This window comes from Podarcis muralis, chromosome 10 (genome assembly GCF_964188315.1).
Source record: "Podarcis muralis chromosome 10, rPodMur119.hap1.1, whole genome shotgun sequence".
Classification (NCBI taxonomy): Eukaryota; Metazoa; Chordata; class Lepidosauria; order Squamata; family Lacertidae; genus Podarcis; species Podarcis muralis.
In genome coordinates, this window is record NC_135664.1 from 47029980 (window position 1) to 47049946 (window position 19967).

Genomic DNA, 19967 nt, shown 5'->3' on the forward strand with positions numbered 1-19967 from the left:
ACCTTGACTTCTAATTTGCTGAGGAATTGCGCCTTTAAAAAACAAAATTGAACACTGAGTTGTGTGAGAAGCCAACTCTTGCAACCTCTGCACCAAGGTAATGTGACAGCTATCCTTTGTGGCATTTCCAAGTGACTTCCACAAGGCATATGGTGAAAGGTTGATGTAAAGCTACAGCACAATCTTGTTTGAATTTTTTAAATCACACAAGGCAGCATGTTCTGCAGAAAAGTCTATTAATTTTTTGCTCACTCCTTGCCAAGTTTTGCTCACAAACCGGCAAGTGCTATTTGAAAGCTGTATGCAGTTGTAGATGGATTATTGTATGGCTTAAGTACATTTCTCCCTGTGGGCAGTACAAGCTGATAGTTTCAAGATTTTATCAATCTAACTAGAACACAAGGAATTTTCCTGTCCCCCAGCATACAGAATGTGAAAAAGGCTATGCATCTTATGTTGTAGAGACATTCAAAAACAGCCACACAATTGTGGAAAAGTTGTTTTATTTCATAATTTCCACACAGTCACAGACCATGCACTAGACCTTGTTCTTCCAACTCCCTTACACAGCATTAGGACTTGAGAGAGGCTGAAGTATCTAATTCCTTTCTCTTCAATATCTTGGACACACAGACACTAGAAGAAGTCTACAATTTACATAATTAAGTTGTCGTATTAAGAATTTTAACAGGTTTGGAAGATCAGTAGTGGAGTTTGACAACAATGAAAGACTTCAAGTTGAGATAGATGGTTCCCACCCTGCAGTTTAGAGGCAAATCACATTAGCTGGTGTGACCTAAACATCAAGATAGTACGTCGATGCTTTCCCAGGGTTCAAGAATGCAGCAGCAGACTTCGACTCCTGGGCCTATGACAATCATTCATTTTATACCAAGGCCTCCCCATTCCCCATGATATGAGAAAGCAGCTAGACACTACTGGCATCTACAATTTGTTCTGACATTTCACATAAGGAGTCCACAAGTGCTTAAGACCAAACCCTCCTAGATATACACATGCATTTTTACTGAATACTGGTGGCGGTGTAAACATTCTTCAGAATGAATCATCTAGTCACATAGCAGAATTGGTGCAATATTGTTATAGCTGTCCCGCATAGCCTGTCCTGCATCCCCTGCCACAGAAATAAGGAATAGCCCAGACATGCTTCTCCCAACCATTACCACTTTAAACTTTGTGTTGACTGTCAATAGCATGGTCTCTTATTTCCTACTCATGGAATTATGTGCACCTACCATACTAAGAAATAGGCTCAAATCCCTCGTCCTCTTTTAGGTGCCTCAAAGAAAGAATTCATTACTTTGAGAAAGGAACAGCTAAAGCAATTAAAGTGAATAATACAAGTGTGTCTTGCTGGCCTAAGCCTACATTCAATACGCATTTAGCTTCATGGCAACATGTCTTGGTCAAGGCTTCTATTAATTATGTTCCTAGTCAGTAATAAAGCATTCATTTTCTTAACTGAGCATGTAATGATATGCATTTGAGAAGCAGAAAAGCAGGAGAAACTAGATCCCTCCTACTTTCCTTGCAGGATCTCCCTGCTCCCATGCTGCAACTTTGAAACAAGCAACAGAATGGTGGCAAAGAGGAAACTGGATGAACACAGAAGAGGTCAATGTGGGGTTTCGTACGACTCTTAAAATATCTATTCATGTTCAAATAGCAAGGTCTCCATCCCCCTAAAATCCCCATGCATCCATGTCAGCATGTGTGGCAGGAAGACTCGTATTGGAAGGACGGCTGAGAGATGAGTGAAAAACCTGGTGTTTTTCCAGGCTATGTATTACCAGACACCCACACACAACCTTTCAAGTCTTTGGCTGTAAATCTGGTGAGGCTTAAATAACCGCAACACTGTTTCTCTGCTGTGCAACAAATACCATCTAGCAGACAAAATTGAAAGGACAGACTGTTGGGGGGGGGTACCCAGGTTAAGTTGGTATATAGATTAAAGCCTCCACTCTGGAACCACACCAAAGGCTTAACTTATTAACATAAGCACCACCTTAAAAAAAAAAAAAGAACAGGAAAGGGCACTTGTTCCTTATACCTACAAATTAACTCATTATTTATGGTGCCTTTTCAGCAGCAAAGGTGAGCATTTCAAATGTGAAAACAGGGGAGCCATGCCTGCAAAATTACATACAACCATAGCAATGCTTGTCACACAGGCTCGACACACAAGAATCTCGCCACTTAGGGTACCCCCTGTTACTTTTCTTTCTTTTTTGGTGATGGCAGCAGTAACAGAACCAAACATTCCTGAGATAAGACATTCACAGTCAATGCCCATTTCATGTCTGCAGAGCAGGAGACATAGCTAGAGTGAGCGGCCACTCCCTGAGCTGTGCCATTATCTCAAGGAGCAGCCAGAGATGCAGAGCAGCGTTGCATAAATTAAAGCTGATGACTCCTTAAAAGCAGTAAGGGCAAGGTGATTAAGCGTGAAATGTGCCACCCTCTTTAAAAGCGTATTAAAAGCACAATTTTACTTTTTATTCAAGCTTTCTTTTGCCTTCCTGTAGAACCTTCGTCTCTTGTTTCTAGTGACTAGTCATTTTATGGACCTAAAGTTTGGCAGGTACAAGGTAGTGACCATTAATTCTAGCAATTGGGTGATGAAGGTCTGAACCTCAACTACTCCTCATAGCACACTCCAGCCGCAGTGCTTTCAGCAAGAATTTGAATGTTCAAAACGGAAATATTTGAAAATATAGTGCTTTGCTTCCAGAGCTACTTGTTCCATGTCACAATAAAAACTAAATAATGTGTTTTCCCTAGCAGTTTGCATTTAGTTACCACTTGTAGTGGGAAGTGTTCTTGATAGCCACATACAGGAAACTGCTCTCCCTACATTCTTCTAGACACATTAAGGGTCTAGCGACAGTTTTGCAAACATGCATGCAATAAAAGAACCAAATTTGTGTACATTGAAGGGCATCAGATTGGCTGGGGAGTTTATCCCCCGTTTCCCAAAAATGGGGATACATTGGTGAGAACCTATGCAAATGTTCAAACTCTCTCTGGACACCCCCCCCGGCACGGCAAATATAAATACAATCAATGCACAGAGCTCACACAAATACATTCTCCACTATAAATATTTCTATTGAAACTTTTCATCCAGACTGCCATGCACTTTGGGGTGTGAGAGGAACAAAAACAAACTCCCACACTCAAACCAACAATAGGGGACTGAATCCCTTGGGGGAAGAGGGCACAGAATCACCATATTTAGATGTTTCCAAAAATTGGCAGTAGGTTACTGGCCCAATCCCACACTTTCCTAGGTGGGAGTGAGAGTTTTCAGTGCAGCAAGTCATAGCATATTACCGGGGTGGCGGGTTGCACAGGGTTGGGACAGGCAGTTGGGACCACAGCAAGGACTTTCTAATAGACTGAGCAGCTAATCCACATAACTTCTTGCCCCATGAAACAATGAGTATGCGGGTAATGGAACTGGACTAATAGCACCAAGAAATCTAATGGACCTCCCCGCTCTCACGGTATGATAAAAACGGAAAGAAAAACAGGACGAACTTGTGAAAAGAATGGGGCAGGTTATGCATATCTCACTCAGGATGTGTCAGAGAGAACCTGTTGTGGGCAGGAAGCTCCAACACTGTTCTCACGTATAAGGCAGCTATTCTGTTTGCAGGAGGACCTCTGGTTCCGAAAGGGAACAGTACAGAGTGTAACCCAACTCATCCACCTCTTCAGGAGTAAGCTCTGAAAACAAGTTCACCTTGGGATTCAAAGCGCTGGGAAGGACCCCTGCTTCCAAATAGCCGATGAGCCCTTTCAAGGCCTGCAGAAAACGGTCAGCGAGCATGTCTTGTGACCAGTCAGTCTCCTCCAGGTGCAGTATGACGTTGGTAAGCTGGCTGGCAGAAAGGTGACTCAACGCCGGGTTCAGCTTGCATATGGCCTTGAGGATCTTGAGGCACAAGGAACGGCAGCCAGAATCAGCCTGGTCTAAGGCCCGCAGGCGAGCTGTCTCTGCCGGCCGAAGACTGAGCCGCCACAGATTATCATATTGGGCCAGTCGGTGTGGTTTGGCTACCAAGACAGTGTCACCTAGCGTCACAGATGGCAAGAAGTCTATGAAAAGGCGCCGATCTCTTTCATACTGGACCTCCAATGTCAGAGATTCCAAGGGTGCTGCTGGACGGATCACATAGTCTAGGAGGGTCCCAATAGCTGGCCAGTTGATGGAGCCTGCCACAACTTTCTCAAAGGTGCTGGACACTGCCCTGGGTGAAAGGTAGCCCCCCACCACACAGCGGTCCCAGTAACTGCTACCACGAGGGAAGTATTCTGGGTTTTCCCGACGTACCAGGCAGAAGCCAGGGATGTTCATAATGGTGTCTTCACCTGGAATGCAAGACCACAGGTTCTGTTCCAACACCAGAGGAACCATGAGCTGGATGTGATCAGCAGTCACAACCTGCCGGGGGGAGAAAAAGAAGAGGTTTTCTAAGGCCCTTAAAAGGCCACACTATTTGGCTAAGGGGAAGGCTGGAATGCAAAGGAACGTTGAGCTGGGATCTCTATGATGCTCAGTGCCATGCTAGAACATGCTGATGTATCAGCGGCAGCATTAGAAATAGTTCCTCATAAATTAAACAGTAAGAAGGAAATAAAAGCAGAGTTTATGCTTCAAAGAAACTACCACCTTATTGAGATGCCATTCACATGCTCAGTGATGATTTGCAGATAGGCATTCCCTGGATACAGATCAGAGAGACAGACGGGGGAGTTGCCCGAGTTTTAGTGAATAGGAGTAAGTCTGCATGTAGGTGAAACTTACCTGATGTTTTTAATTCTGTAGAGGTTGTGCGATTTTTTTCTTGAGATGTTTTGAATATTTAGTCATATATAGATTTAAATGTGTTGCAACCTGTCCTAAGCCCCTCAAATGGAGTGCATTTACATTAACTAAAGCCTGAGAAGAATGCTAAGAATATAAGAAACGAAGAAATGAAATTGCTTCCTCAAAATAAAACGTAATTGTTCACATTTATGGTGAATGCAATAAAAGAGCCAAGGGCATATAATACAAAACAGGGAGCCATTCACTGAATCAGACCATTGTTCTATCTAGCTCACAATTGTTTATTCATCAACTGGCAACAAATATCCAGGGTTTTTCCACACAGGAGTCTTTCTCAGACCTACCGGGAGTGGCAGGGACTGAACCTGGGACATTGCTGCTTCTAAGTTTTTATTGTCTAAAGCCAATAGACAACTATTTAAAAACTGAGTTTGACGAAGCATGATACGTTTCTCCAAGGAAATCACCATCACCATTAGGTGCAAATTTAAGTTTTATCTAATACAAAATACTACACATAGAAGTCTTGATGTAGTGTTGAATCAAGTACGTCCATTCAGAATTGCTCACTTAAAGGCTATATGTTCATCAGGGTAGCATGAAGGAATGGCTCCCATGCCCATTATATATTGAAAAGAACAGAAGAGACTAAATAATGTAGAAGGACCATGCACAGTCAGGAACAGATGTGGGAGAAATGATAGAGAAAGATTTGACTCTTGCTCAGTCGGAAAGACAGGACATTAAACTTGCAAAAAGGAGGGAAAGTGCTTTGCAGTATTGGGGAGAACAAATTATTTCCTATGCAAGATCAAATCACAAAAAAGCCAAGAAACATGACCACAGACAATTCTAGGCACAAGAACATGATGTTGAGAGAAACACCGGCAACAATGAAGTTTGCATGTTCTCTGTCTCAATCACACCTATTGACGAATATGTAAACCTTCCCACCCATCCAAATTACCTGCAAATCATCATAGAGGCTACCACTCAGGTACATTTCACGGAGAGGCATGTCTGGCAGCTTGGCACGGAGGAAACCACGCAGTTCTGCACATATATCTACAGCAGCCTGCTTGGCTTTCGCCTGCTCTTCTGTAGGGATGGCCACCTTCCTCCGGTAATACGCGAACAGCTTCTCTTGCAAGGACATTCGGAGGCGGGACTTCTTCAGCTCCACCTGGCTTTTCTTGATGGATGATTTCTGCTTTGTGGGTTTGATCAAATCTGCCAGGATAGGTTGGAGAGAAAACAGGAGGCCTCAATATTGCACCACACAGGACTCATTAGGTACAAATTGCCTGTACTGAATTGGACCTGCATTGAATCTGAAAACACTGGAGATTAAACTATGTGAGACAAAAAAACAATGACCACACTTTTAACCTCTCTTTAAAAGTAATGGCAATGTGCATCTTGATACAGACTGCAACAACACCCTTTAATTCATGTCATTTTCCTGACAAAAACAGTACAACCTCCTAGCTTTAATCTTCCTTATGAGGACAAACTGAAAAGTACCCATGTGCTTGTTGAAAGTACAGTGTAAAATAAACTGAATTGAAAAAGATGCTCTTGTTCCCTGGAGATTTTCACATAAGGCACTAGAACCGTACTTGTCAGGAATGCATTAGGTCAGCAGTATTCTTCCTCAGAAGAATGTGCTGGACTTACTGATCAGTAGGCTCTCTTCCAAAACTAAGATCCTTTCTTAACTAACTGTTTTTAGACACCAGAAGATGTAAAGGTGAAAGGTTTACCTGTTTGGCAACCAACTTATGTAAGAAGTTGCGTAAGAGTTACAGGATGTCCCTCACCTATATCAAAATCTGAAGAATCAGTGGGAAGAGTCTGCAGAGAGCGGCTAATATTAGTCTTCATATCTTGGTTCAATAACCGAGATGATGATCCAAGCCAACTTGGTTCCTCCCAGCTTCTCTTTCCTGACTGACTCATGCGAGTGGGGCTGGCTGGAGCACTGATTGCCCGGTCATACATCTGAAGCAGTAAAGTGGGGAGACAAGAAATTAAGTGTATGATCCATTCAAAAGCCTTCACTTCCACAGCCTCCCTGTCTAGAACCCAATGGTGAAACCGTCCTGGAAGGCCTGTAAACTCCATCTTGGTAGTCAAGCAAACATGGGACTAATCAATGTGAGCTGTAAAATGAGCTTATCTGCTTGCTTTGAAGCCTTGGCTGCTGGCTTGGCTAGTTGGGAAAAGGGAAGCTTCTACCTGTCAGCTACCCACTTATCTGAGAGATGGATGTGAGTGGGGAACAGGCCCCTAAGACAGTGTGATTAATTGGATTATTTCTGCCAGTTTATATAGCTTGTTTTCTGTACAAGTAACACACAACCTATTAGCCCCTCAAAGACGAAGCATGGTGGTGCTTATAGCTTCAGCGTCCATCCTGAGGTGTGATGGCAAGGAATTCTATGTTGCCTTATATGTCTCTTATATATATCCTTATAATAAAACACTAGAACTGATTACTCTGGTGTTTTGTGCATCTTTCTTTGGAATCCCTGCAACTGGGTCCTTCAAAGCACCAGTCAATCCTTCACTTTGGTCTGTATTTGGACCCACAGGACAGAAAACTCCCATTGCATCTTTATCATTCCCCAAATCTAGGCACCCTTTCACTCACAATGTTCACTCTTACCCGCTTAACAGCCAAGGTGGCAATCCCCAGCATGGCAGCACCTCCCACACCCAGGACCAGTCGAGCATTGGACAATACAAAATCAATGGCTGTGCCAATGCCATTGTCATCCTTCTTTCCTTTGCGCTCTCCAGCGCCTGCCATTGCTCCTTTATGGGAAGAGAAAAAACAAACACAACTGTTAACATATTTCATTTTGCCCATTTGTCATTCTGTGCTTCCTGATTAAAGCTAGAATCTCACTCCGTCCCACTGGTGGTTAAAAAGAACCTAATTATCCATTCTACCAAACTTATAATGGGATAACATGCTTCACAATCCTAAAGTCATTTGTGCACACAACTCTGGCACAGCTTAGGCTGAGATTTCCCCAGGTCCTTTCAGTGAACTTCATGGCTGAATAAGGAATTGAATGCAGCTCAACAACCAAACCCAAGTCTCTATCTTTTACTGCTAAATAAAACTAAGTTCCTAAGGCAAATGAGAATATATGAAAAATGGTATGCTCTTTAAAAATTAACTCAAGACAAAATTATCTCAAGTTTTTATAAACTGATTTCCAGATCATAAAAATAGTTGTAATAAGAGCTTACAATATTGTACAGAAATAGATCTTTCCACTATGAAAAACCATCAAAAGCTAGATGGGAGTTTCCCCAACCTCTGCAGTTAGGCATTTCTCTTGTTCTTACCACCAACTGTATAGGTCACTCCTTGCAGTGTGATCTGCAAGCTTCCTGGAACTACTCTGGCTCCCATATGTCCTAGTCATGTTACATTTAGTCATTCAAAGTAGTGCTTTAGGACAGATCTACAATCATTTATAAAGATTCTGAAGAAGTAAGAGAGCACTTTCTGCCTGGAAAACAACCTACCTGGGGTTTACTGCATCTGTGAAGAATGGGGAATACTCCCAGGCAGGACACTTTTCGGATTCCTTTTTCAAATTTGTACCACACAGCCAGTATTGACCATCCAGCCCAGATGGTCAAAAGGGTTGATGAAAAGGAAAGTGGTGAGAAAACAGGGGGGGGGGGCGGGAAGGGAAGTCTCTAAACCAACCCCCCGAGTTTGGAGTGCAAGAAAGCCTGGCCCTTCTCCAGCTGTCTCTCCTTATCTTTGAGCTGCTCAAGATGTTGATTCTTGCGGAATTCACGCCGGATTGTGTCGAAGTAGAAATCACGGTCAGTATAGCGCAGGCCACGTCCCTGACGCAGCAGAGCACGATAGAGGTTCAGCACTGCTTCACGGGTCCACGCTGCCATGAAGGATGACTGGAGGGCGGGCAAACTGAAGGCACACAGAATAAACAGAGACAATGAAACAATCCAGTATTTTTGCAAATTATAATATTTAGCCAAGTCGTCAATTGTGTTTTATCCAAGAGGACATGAGTAATAATATCAACAAATAAAAGAAATACATCTATTTAAAGCTCTATCCATTACAACCTCCTGCAAAGTTATCCTTTATTTATTTTCTAAGCAAAAGACAGAGAAGACTCCATGAGGCATATTAAAAGAAACGCCAAAAAAAGTTCCAAAAGGTGAGGAAAAGCCTTTAAAAAAAATACAACCTACATTCGCATCCCACAAAACTAGGTATGAAATCTCAAAGGGAGATGCAATCAAGCACCCTGTGGCAGCGTTGCCTCTATCTAGGCCCCACAACTTAATTGGAAAGTTGGGTTATGGGGAAACATCATATATGTATTTTAAATGAAATTATTGTGAAGTCAGATTTATTAAAAATTATTGTGACGACGTCAATCTCTTGGCAGACTTAGAATGAATCTTGAAATATAGAGAAAGTATATAGCAAAATGTTATTGACAATAAATGGGAAAGCAAAACAATAACGAAATGTGTACAGACTAACAAAATGTAAAATAGCACAATGAGAAGAATCGGAAGTTAGTGTTTATGGTGTGTGTATGTTGTAGTGTGTGTACTGTGTGTGGTATATACTGTATGTACTAAGTTAATTCTTATAAGTTATATGTAAATTGATGTTAATTGCTGTACAATAAAGGTTGTTTAAAAGAAGAAAACAGTAAGCAGCATCGGAATCCAGTGGATTTCGGAGATGGCGGTGACGGCGACTGGCAGATTTCCCCTCTCCCTCCAGCCTACCACAATACGAATTATATACATATAATTATTAATATATATATATTGAGTGCACGATGAGGGAAATGAAAGGCCCTCAGAGGAAACTGGAACTCAAGGGATCAAGGAAGTCTTTCTCCCCTCCCCTCCGAGCCGAGGGTCCGAAGGAAGAGCCCCGCCGGTCCCACCGAGGTTGGGGCTGCCCTATGGCTCCGGGCGTCTCCCCCGGAGGGAAGCGGGGGGTTGGGGCTAAGGGCGGGCACTTGCTCTCGGTACCTTCGCGGAGGAGAGGAGACCGTCGCGTTTCAGGGGCTGCTCGGAGCCCACCTCTTCCCGCTCCCGGCACAGCTCCCGGGGTCACTCGGCAAGATGGCGGCTTCTCTTCCGGGGCACGACCTCCTTCGCCATGGAAACGCCAAGAAGGAAAAAAATCCACAAAAGGCCCCGGCTTCCCGTTCGGCCCCGAGGCGGAGGGGCATCGATGGAAGAGGATTTAAATGAAGCAGAACAGGGCTAAAAACAAAACCGACCGACCCCCTTCCTGCGCTCGGAAATAATAATACCCTGCACTCTAAAAATATTATATTTTGCTCATTGAGGGAGGCTGCGCCCCTGCTGGGCTGTTTGCATATAGAGCCTCTGCGTCTTGGATGCTTTTATTAAAGGCTCTGTTTTTTTAAAGTGATGTGCGAAGCAAAGAGCTGAGCAACGGAGTTAAATTTAGGCATTAGACGTGTGTAAGTTGCATTATAAATAAGGAGTTCTCTATAGCAAGGCTGGGGTGCAGATTTATGCTTAGAGTAGACCTATTGAAATACACGCTTCAGGTAGTAGTAACTTGGAAGTCTCATTTTTTTTTTTTTCAGTTGGTCGATTCTTAGGCATGACTAAAAAGAGGCTGCAGTACTAGCCGTGTCCACCCAGCAGGAATAATTCCCAAGGAATTCAGTGGGATTTCCTCCTAGGAAAATGGGTTTCAGTCTTGCTCATTCCTAAGAGTAGAGCTGTTGGAACTGGTCCTCCTGCCCAGAACTGGTGACCTGTGTGCTAAGGTTACCAGATTTTTTTCAATGAATCCGGGAACACTTTTCAACTTCAGTTGTAATGGATGGATTTTGTCAGGGGACTGATTTGTAAATCCGGGGATGTCTGGTAACCTTACTGTGTGGTATAGTGGTTAGTGTCAGACTAGGACCTGGGAAACCAGGGTTCAAATGCCCATTTGGCTATGTAGCTCAGTGGGTGACCTTGGGCCAGCCACTTCCTCTCAGTTTAAACTTACCTCACCGGATTCTTGAGATGAACGTCGCAACCCCTATAGTCGCCTTTGACGGGACTTAACCATCCAGGGGTCCATTACCTTTTACCTTACCTATTGTGGAGATTAGTAGAGGATGAGGAGAACCATGTACATTATGTTGCCTTGAGCTCCTTGGAGAACACGCTGGGCTTTGAATGCAATAAATAAATAGCTATTCTACCCTTTATAGTGACATCCTTTGCTCCTGTTTCAGAAGACTATGGAGGATGCATTTACTCTTCCAAGCCTTCCCTTCCCAGATCTCCCCATCATGTCTTTGGCTATGTGCCTGATTGAGGATAAAAGCAGCTGGCCTTTTGGTTTACATTGCTTTGTTAACTTGGGCATTGCAGTTGTAGCCTCTTGGCTGCTCCTGTTTGTCAGTGTTTTTAACCAATGGATGAAGTCAGAGCTATGATTTATAAGTGAGTTGGTTTGGATAGACATTTCTGAGGTCCTAAAGAGCTGCTGGTTTACCCTCCTGTTTACTGATTCTGCTTATTTCCTATTCCCTGGAATCTGTATTTTACTTCCTTTCCCCAGCAACCAGGATGCAACTTTCTTGGGCTGGGTTCACCTGACATTGCATAGTCCCTAGAAGTTTCTTTCTGCAAATCATAGTACACAATAAGTTTGGATGAATGTTAAAGAATCCCTCTTCTTCCAAAAGGCAAATGTGAAAACTTTGCAAAGGGGCTTAGACACATCTCCTGTTTTGCAGGAACTAAAGACCAGGCACTCATTAAGAATTCACTGCATAGTTAACAATGGTATATACTGTATTTCTACCCAGAAGTACCGGTATCTTTGTGTTTAATGGGGGTTACTCCCAGGTAAGTGGGTACAGGATGGCAATTGAGGCTTTGGTTTAGGGTTGACATTTGGGAGGGAAGGGTTCTAGTGTATTTAACAGCTGTAGGGCAGGGAGAAATTCAACAGGTTAAAGCTTTTTCCTGTGTGGAAAATACAATTATGTGGAAAGCTTCACCATGACTATTCTCTCTGAATTTGTGTTATGTCATGCATGCCGCCATGATAGTATTACCGTATATTTGATAAAAAATGAACTGATGTTTTAAACCTTTTCTAGTTGTATGGCTTGGGAAAAATAAGTTTTCAGTCCTAGGCCTTACTTCTCAGTAGGCATGGTTAGAATTGTGCTGTTCATTTTCTCCCCAGCTGCCCAAGAACAAATTGGTGGGCCTCTGCTGTGCATATGTGCTATAAAACACACTGAAGTAAAAAAGTAATTACTTCCACTTTCATTCCCAAACAGTAGCTGTATTGATCCTTCAAACTAAACACAAATCCTCTGTATATTCTTATCTGTGTGTAACCCCATCAAACTCAGTGTGGGTTACATCTAAGTAGAACTGCATAAGTTTGGGAATTCTAATATGAAGTAGTTAGGATGAAAATTGAAGCAGGTTTTTATTTTTATTTTTATTTATTCACACATACACACACACAGCGCTTTGTTGTGGTCCATAGACCCCCCCAAAAACATATTTATTATTGTCTATACTTATAGCCCACCCTTCACCAGATAGTCCCTGGGTGGGTTATAAAATTGCCACAATTAAACAAGTACAATTGACATTTAAATAAATAAATAAAATCCACAAAACAGCCAATGACATAGCAACAAAATAATAGCAGGGCATCAACTATGACTTGATCCACTGCCTGCAGTCCCTATCAAATTACTACTCACCTTTAAAAAAGGAGTGTCCGCCCCTGCCTTAAAACATAACTAACAGGTAGAATTGCAATGGGAGAAGCTTTCCCCCCCAGAAGTGCATCTCTGCTATTGAATTGGTGCTTGCTGTGAGGCATTTAAATGTACACCAGCATTGCAGAGTGGGGGGTGGGGTGCAATATGAAGCACTGCCTGGGGGAGGGGGAAGGTAATCCTTGTTTATTTATTTTGTGTGTTTGTTTTTGATAGAGGGTACAATTTCAAAGCAGCAGCAAAACGGAGACCCTAATCCAGCCTACTACTTTAATTCCGTTGTTACATTAATCCCTGTGCATTTCCGTCAGTTTTGCCCCACATACAGAGGGTTCTGCCAACAGCAATCACAGTCTGCAAGTAGTGCTCAAGAAGCACTGTTGCTTTGTAAATGATCGTGATATTCTAGAGAAGGACTTGAGACCACAGATATAGGAAAGAATAGCATGGAAGGCTCCCGTTATGCGCAAGAGCTGACTGTCCTTCTCCTCCCACCCCTCATGCTCAGCTCAGCTCAATGGTGCCGCCTTCTGGTTGTTTTCCTGTAAACTCATTGCTGACACACTATTCTTGAGAATAGCATTTCTGATTGGAAATTGTGGGAAGGTCAGCAGCACGATAAGTGCTACAAATAAATTCCTTCCACTTCTGTGAGAAGAGCAAAGCATTGTGGACTTGGTTGCAGGTCCATGATCCCGGATGGAAGAAGAGGTTGCTGAGACATTTATGGCTCAGGGTGATTAAAAAGAACAAAAGGGGGGATAGTAAATCCTCCTGCTCTTTTTCAATGTATGTTTTCCTATGGAACAGGAATTACGACCTGCACTGGTGACTGCATTGCTTCAAATTTGGAGGGTGGCGATATGGTTTACTTTCTGCCCTTAGTTTGTTTAAAAGGCTTTATGCACATGCAAACAGTTCTGTATAATGAACTGTAAACTTGGATATTCTCACCAGGGTTAAATTGCAGAGTCCATGGGATTTATGGATCACTCTCTTTTAAGAAGAATGTGTATCCTACCCTGCTCCTGAATTTATTTATTTTTGTTAACAGAGAAGGGCCCATGCCATTACTTTCCAGGTTGTCTCTGTCTAAACTAGAGAGATGGCTTGCTTCCTTTCTAGAGAGCAGGCCTATGAAAAATCTGGTATAGTCTTGCATAACTATTTTGAGCATAATATCTTTGTGGGGGGAAACAGGGGAATGTGTAGTTGTACATAAGGAGTAAGTGGACACTGCAGAAGGCATCCTTCCCACAGAAATATCCAGTATTCATGAGAACATACATATTCCTCATAATTGGATGCTTGGAAGTAATTTTCACTGAGGTCCTTAATTCCAATCAATGCATATAAGACTGAGGAACCATACAATCATTATGATTTCTAGGGCTTTTTTTCAGCCAGAACTCTGTTCCGACACCTCTCAGGTGGGCACCATTGCCATTCTAAGAGAACAAGGGAGACCTCGTTCATGGTGAGTTCCAGCATCTCTCTTTCTAGAAAAATGGCACCAAAAGTCTCCATTTTGCCCATTGTGAATCAATATCACAGGCTGGAAATGTTTGTTCTTATATTCTTCCTGGGAACTTTTTCTTTCGTATATGAAAAAGTGTGTATGCACAAATAAAAAAATAGTACATCCTCAGAACAAAACAAAACAAAAGTACTTTAGTGAAAGGTGGGGAGGAGTGATTTGAGTGGGACAAAACAGCAACCCCACAACTCAAATTATTCACTTACATACACCTATTCTGTGATCATTTTGAAAACAAGAAGCCCAGTTTAAAATATTATTAAAGCAAGTTTTAGGCAGTTGTCATAGTTTTGGAAGTTAAGCTCTTCATCATTCACAAACATGACACAGCAGCCAAATTATGGCCCAGGGTAATTTTACCAGACCTACATAAACAGAGCATTTGGTTATCTCAATACCAAATCATATATTCAACAACAATATCACTTTTCCTTCTCCTGGGTTCCTGTGAGTCCTAGATATTTTTTTAGAATTTGGTATGGTATTTTTGTACCATTCCTTTATTTGGGACCGAGTTGTCTGCTCTACTGGTGTGGCTGTGGCAAGAGTACTAAAGCCTGGGTGTGATGCTATGCAGGGACCGGTTCACATCTGGATTTACAGGCCAGTAGTGTGAGTTAGTGCCAGTGGAGGGTTTTGACTGAAGCAGCTCCTCTACCACATTGCAGCTAAGGGAGTGCTTGCTACTTTGGTTGGGATGGAACCAGAAGTTGAATGTTCTCTTCTGGTATGTTGATTAGGAGGCAAAAATGCACTAACTGTTTTTGAACTTGTGCTGAATGGGATTTCAATGTGCTAGTAACATTTGTTGGCAGCACTGGCAGCTTAAGGTTTCCGCTGGAGATTTGTTATGCGTTGTATGTAGCTTGTCTGGGTTTTCATTTTTTTTAATTGCTTAAAAACAACTATCCTACAAATGGTAAGGTGTCATGTTTAGTAGCTGCCATTGATCTGCCTCCATTAAAAACAGTTTGCAAAGAATGAAAATATTTTTTTCTATTTCTGATTGCATTGCACTGGTTTAGAGCTGAGAATCTTGCTTGCTTGAATACGGTGGGAAGATGCACAGCAGTTGTTAAGGCAGACTTGGTTTCTTAGTGTTCCTCAGATGCACTGCTAAGAAGTGGCTCAGGGGGGCCAGATCTTCTGCACCAAGCCCCTATTTCCTTCCCCTTTCACCTTCTTTTTAAAAACTTATTTTTCTTTCCTTACAAAGTGGCTGAGCACATGGCAAAGCACAGTGTTGATGAGACCCCCAACCACCCATCAACTTGATTTTCCCAGAAGCATCTATACATATAAATTTGTGTGTGCAATTATTTTATTAGCAAATTTGTGTCATGGGTCTATGTCCCAGGTCTGTTACGCTCTTCTTATGCTCTTAAGTAGGAGTGGCCAAGTTTATTAGCTTTTGAGCCACATAATTGAAGTATTTGCAGAATGAACAGAAGCACGGCCTTCTTTGCCTTCCATCCCTCAACAAGTCCTGCAGCTACTGTTCTTCCCTCTAGTCTGGCCCACAATCTTTGCCCTGAGCTCCAGAATCTCCCTCCACCAATCAGACAACAGATCACAGTCCCTTTCCTTCTTTGCTAACCACTTCTCTTCTCAATGTGCAGTGTAGCTGGGAGAGGAGATGAGGAAGATTGAAGAGCTCGGCCTTATGGCACTAATGTATATGCACACTTAAACACATCATACACAGCCCATTCCTAAGCATGCTTACTCTCTGAGGTCCTATGGGACTTTCTTCCTACTAAGTATGCACATAGAAATGCACTGCAGCAGTGATTGCATTTCTGTTTGTTGTCTGAAACCATCTGGGATCTGTGCTTGGAACTGCTTAAGAACAACAACCTGTCACTGCTGAGCTGTGGCTTGCTTCTCAGAGTGAAGTGCCTGGATGAAAGCACCATGATTAGGTAAAATAAACCGTTAGGACTATTGCTGAAAACATTTTATTATCTGGAACTGAAGCTGTAGCCATTAGCAGAAGAGCAGGGGAGATGGGAGGAAGTTACTGAAAATAATTTCTTTACTCAGAATTTTACTAAGCAGAGTGCATGGAAATCCCATAAACTTGGAGGGCTTTGCTTTATTGACACAATCTTTCCAGCTCTTTAGTATAAAGTTATATTTAGTTCTTCAGATCATAATGTTCCCAACAGTGTACAACCCAAATTCAGCAAAGCATTTGGGCATGTGCTTAACTTCAGGCCCTTAAGTAATCCCATTGCTGGGCTGCAAAATACTTAAGCATGCCAGTGCGTGGGCTTCTTCTCATTTTGCACTTTATTGACTGGCTCAGAGGTAAGCCCTAATACAGTTTTATGTATGCCACAGAGATTCTCTTTAGGCAGAGAGAGCTGTGGCATATACATTTTTAAGCAATGGACTTAGCTATTTTTAGAGGATTTGTTTCCATTTTCTGAATGCATCCGATCAATAGATGTTTTGTACAACTCCAGAAATACAACATATGCCTATTTATTTCATTTTTATTTGAAGAATGTGTGCAGTGCTGTCTAGCAAGAAGGAGAGCCCCTAATGAGCAACTATATATAAGACAGTTTCCGTCTGATTCTTTGGAATCCAGAAGGAACAAACAAGCTTCCTCCCACTGGCTCTAAGATTTCTTTTTGTACATGGTGTTGGAAACTTGTGCATGCAGTAATGGCACTACCAGATGGGAGGTTTTATGCATGAAACCAGACCTTTTGAATAAACATTTGCTGAAATTGTTCCTTTGTGATAAACAGAGGTCCAGGGTGGAAGAAGCACTGGTCTGGCACCAGATGTCTTAACAGAGCAGTATGAGCACTTTCAGACAGTTGCTGGTGAGGCTCAGGTGTGTCAAATCACCCACAGCCCACAAAAGGACAATGCCCATCCCTGCAGTAGGTTCAGTAAAATCAGTAGGGTCAGAGTAGGTCACACAACAATCACCACTCCAAAACAGCCATAGTAGCTATAAACACACAGGTTACTTGTTACCTTTGAACAACAAACCAACAACACCAGAACTGGCTTATGAATATAAAGAACATTTTTACTGGAATAAGTATATACCCTCATAAACCAACTAGACAATGAGCAAACTAAAGTGCAATGTGCATAACCAAGTCTGGAGATACTCATAAATATAGAATGTACCAGTGTCTCTCTTGTTGCTGTACTGGTTATGTATGCGATAAATATGTCATAACACAGCTGTGCTTGTGGGATTTTATATGTTGGCAGTACTACCCATGCAATCGGGACTAGAATTTCTGAGCATAGCATAGCGTGGGTGGTGCTGTGGGTTAAACCACAGAGCCTAGGACTTGCCAATCAGAAGGTCGGCAGTTCGAATCCCCGCGACGGGGTGAGCTCCCATTGCTCGGTCCCTGCTCCTGTCAACCTAGCAGTTCGAAAGCACGTCACAGTGCAAGTAGCTAAATAGGTACTGCTCCGGCGGGAAGGTAAACGGCGTTTCCGTGCGCTGTTCTGCTTCGCCAGAAGCGGCTTAGTCATGCTGGCCACATGACCCGGAAGCTGTGTGCCGGTTCCCTCGGCCAGTAAAGCGAGATGAGCGCCGCAACCCCAGAGTCAGTCACGACTGGACTTAATGGTCAGGGGTCCCTTTACCTTTTATACTTATTCCAGAAAAATTGTTCTTTATATTCATAAGCCAGTTCTGGTGTTGGTTTGCTGTTCAATTATTGTTATAACACCTGATACTTTTTGTGTATACTTTTTACCTTTGTATTGGAGGTGTTTTCCTTCGCATGCCATGTCAGAACTGTCCCTGCTTGTTAGAAGCTTCCAGAAACAAATGACATTAGTCTCCCTCCTCACAACAGTGGGAGGGATAGGAAGATAGAAGCGCCTCCTTCTTTATGCTACACTGAGAATGCTTTGTGATATGCTGTCTCAGAAGGATCAAAATAAACTAAAGGCACTGGTGACTTCACCAGTAAGCCAGTTCAGTCTTACTTGCTTCATCAGCTCCTAGAGTGTTATCATAAGTTGGGTAGTAATAACCACTTTGGCTGTTATACAGCATGGAATTGAAACCTATGATTTTTAAAAACACTTTTCCTAAATGCCCAAGCAATATTGAAATAATTTCTGTGGAGTGTAAAATATCGAGCTTATTTTATTTCATAAAGGAATAAGCACAGTGCAAAAGTTTAAAAATGCAATTAAGATCCCAACTGGCAAAGTTTGCCACAGAAGCTGTTAACAGGTTGAATATTTACAGGTTTAATAATGACACCAAATCCCTTTCTCTGAAGTTGTTACCTACAAACCTGGAGCTGAGACAGTGAGCCATATAATCAAAAGCTTTGCAAAAAGAGGAAGCAAAGAGAAAATGTGAACCTTCAGTTCTCTGGGGATAAGATCTATTGTCTGGACCAAAAGTTTCACACTGTTCCTCTTTTGTCACTGCTCTTTTCCTCCATCAGTGGAGTCACTTTAAGCTGCATTTAGGAACATAGGAATCTGACTTATACCAAGAGAGTCAATTGGTCCACTTAGCTGATTATTGACTACAGACTGGCAGTGGCTCTTGTCAGGCAACAGTCTCGCCCAGCCCCTACCTAGGCTTTGTACCCATAGCAGGTATCTATGATTGAATCATCTGTACACACCAACATTTCCTTACCTAGTTGTATTAGATTGAAATCCTAACCTCACTGAATTCAATAGGGCTTACTTCTGAGCAGTGGTCCAGATGGCACTGCTACTTGCTATGCATAGCAAAAGATAAACTAACAACATTTGCAATCCTACATGAAGGGGAATTGAACCCATGTTATCATTTTCAGAAGTGAGTAAATTGCTCCATGCAGGACACTGGGCAATTCATACTATGAAGTAGTGTCGGGCAGCAGAAAACATGGCATAGAATTGTTCTTATAAGAGGGAGTTCATGCAAGATCACCTATTGTCTGTTAACTGAAGTTTGCTTGAATAGGTTGATCTATCTAGGTGCTTCCTAATCCTTCTCTCATTAATAACCTATGTAAACAGTTTTGTGTGATTTAGTTGACCTGAGAGTTGATTTAGAGAGGTACATGGTGTGACGGAAGATGTTTGTTCACTCAGTTAATTTTAATTGTATATAAATAGTTGCAAAACTGATCCGGGGATTGAAGGGAGAAAGAGGAAGGGAAGTATGCTGGCGATGAATGGGTCCTAACAAATAAGCAGGCATTTACAATAGGTGGGTTATTTGCAGAGGGAAGGAAAAATGTTGCTACATAGTATGAACTTGTCCTATTTTAAGACTGCTGTTAAGTAAGCCTTCAATGACTAACTGAACTTTTAACTAAAGACTGCATTAATTCATTATTTATTCATCTGTGTGTATATTGTCATTTATTACCACATATTTTGTATTATGTCTCATTTGCTCCTTCTCCTATCAGAGACAGTTGAGATGGATGCATGGCACCAAATCTCTCATTCCTGTTTGTCTGACAATTCTGCGTGGAATATTCAGGGGAGGGGTATACATGTATATATCCAGTTGGGAATCATGTGGTTGAAAGTGGCTACATACTCTGCTATATCCTGCTATGGAGAAAACACAAAATATCTTTAACTGTGCATAGGCTTCCTCAGTTGACTGGGCAATTGTGCTTTCAGGCTAAAGGGAAGGAATATACAAACACAGTCAGTTCCAAGCTGAAGGAAACAAGCAAACTCCCCTCTCCTCTTCCACGAACATCTTCCAGTTTCAGTTGGAAAATAAAACCACCACACATGCTCATTTCCC

The 19967-nt window shown here is 42.2% G+C and overlaps 2 protein-coding genes across 2 annotated transcripts; both read right to left on the reverse strand.

Moving 5' to 3' along the window:
* Nucleotides 1-486: 486 nt before the first annotated feature.
* Nucleotides 487-8540, reverse strand: MIEF1 (mitochondrial elongation factor 1). The gene is made up of 5 exons (XM_028746033.2): nt 8402-8540; nt 7527-7675; nt 6679-6859; nt 5826-6088; nt 487-4471 (listed from the first exon to the last, which is right to left on the reverse strand). The coding sequence occupies exons 2-5, from the start codon at nt 7668-7670 to the stop codon at nt 3668-3670; spliced, it is 1392 nt and encodes a 463-aa protein (XP_028601866.2). The 5' UTR covers nt 7671-7675; nt 8402-8540; the 3' UTR covers nt 487-3667.
* Nucleotides 8541-8576: 36 nt separating this feature from the next.
* Nucleotides 8577-10210, reverse strand: MIURF (mitochondrial elongation factor 1 upstream open reading frame). Its single transcript, XM_077934954.1, has 2 exons — nt 9911-10210; nt 8577-8816 (listed from the first exon to the last, which is right to left on the reverse strand). Exon 2 carries the CDS (start codon nt 8789-8791, stop codon nt 8579-8581), a length of 213 nt encoding a protein of 70 aa, XP_077791080.1. The 5' UTR covers nt 8792-8816; nt 9911-10210; the 3' UTR covers nt 8577-8578.
* Between the last annotated feature and the right edge of the window lie 9757 nt (nt 10211-19967).

Excerpts from the sequence above, each read along its gene's own strand:
- MIURF (XM_077934954.1), bottom strand. The coding sequence starts at position 8,791 with ATGGCAGCGTGGACCCGTGAAGCAGTGCTGAACCTCTATCGTGCTCTG.
- MIEF1 (XM_028746033.2), bottom strand. The coding sequence starts at position 7,670 with ATGGCAGGCGCTGGAGAGCGCAAAGGAAAGAAGGATGACAATGGCATT. Across the intron at positions 6,089-6,678 it reads TTCTTCAGATTTTGATATAG|ATTTGATCAAACCCACAAAG; the intron begins GTGAGGGACATC and ends CTATCCTGGCAG. Across the intron at positions 4,472-5,825 it reads GCCTCTATGATGATTTGCAG|GTTGTGACTGCTGATCACAT; the intron begins GTAATTTGGATG and ends TCCCCCCGGCAG.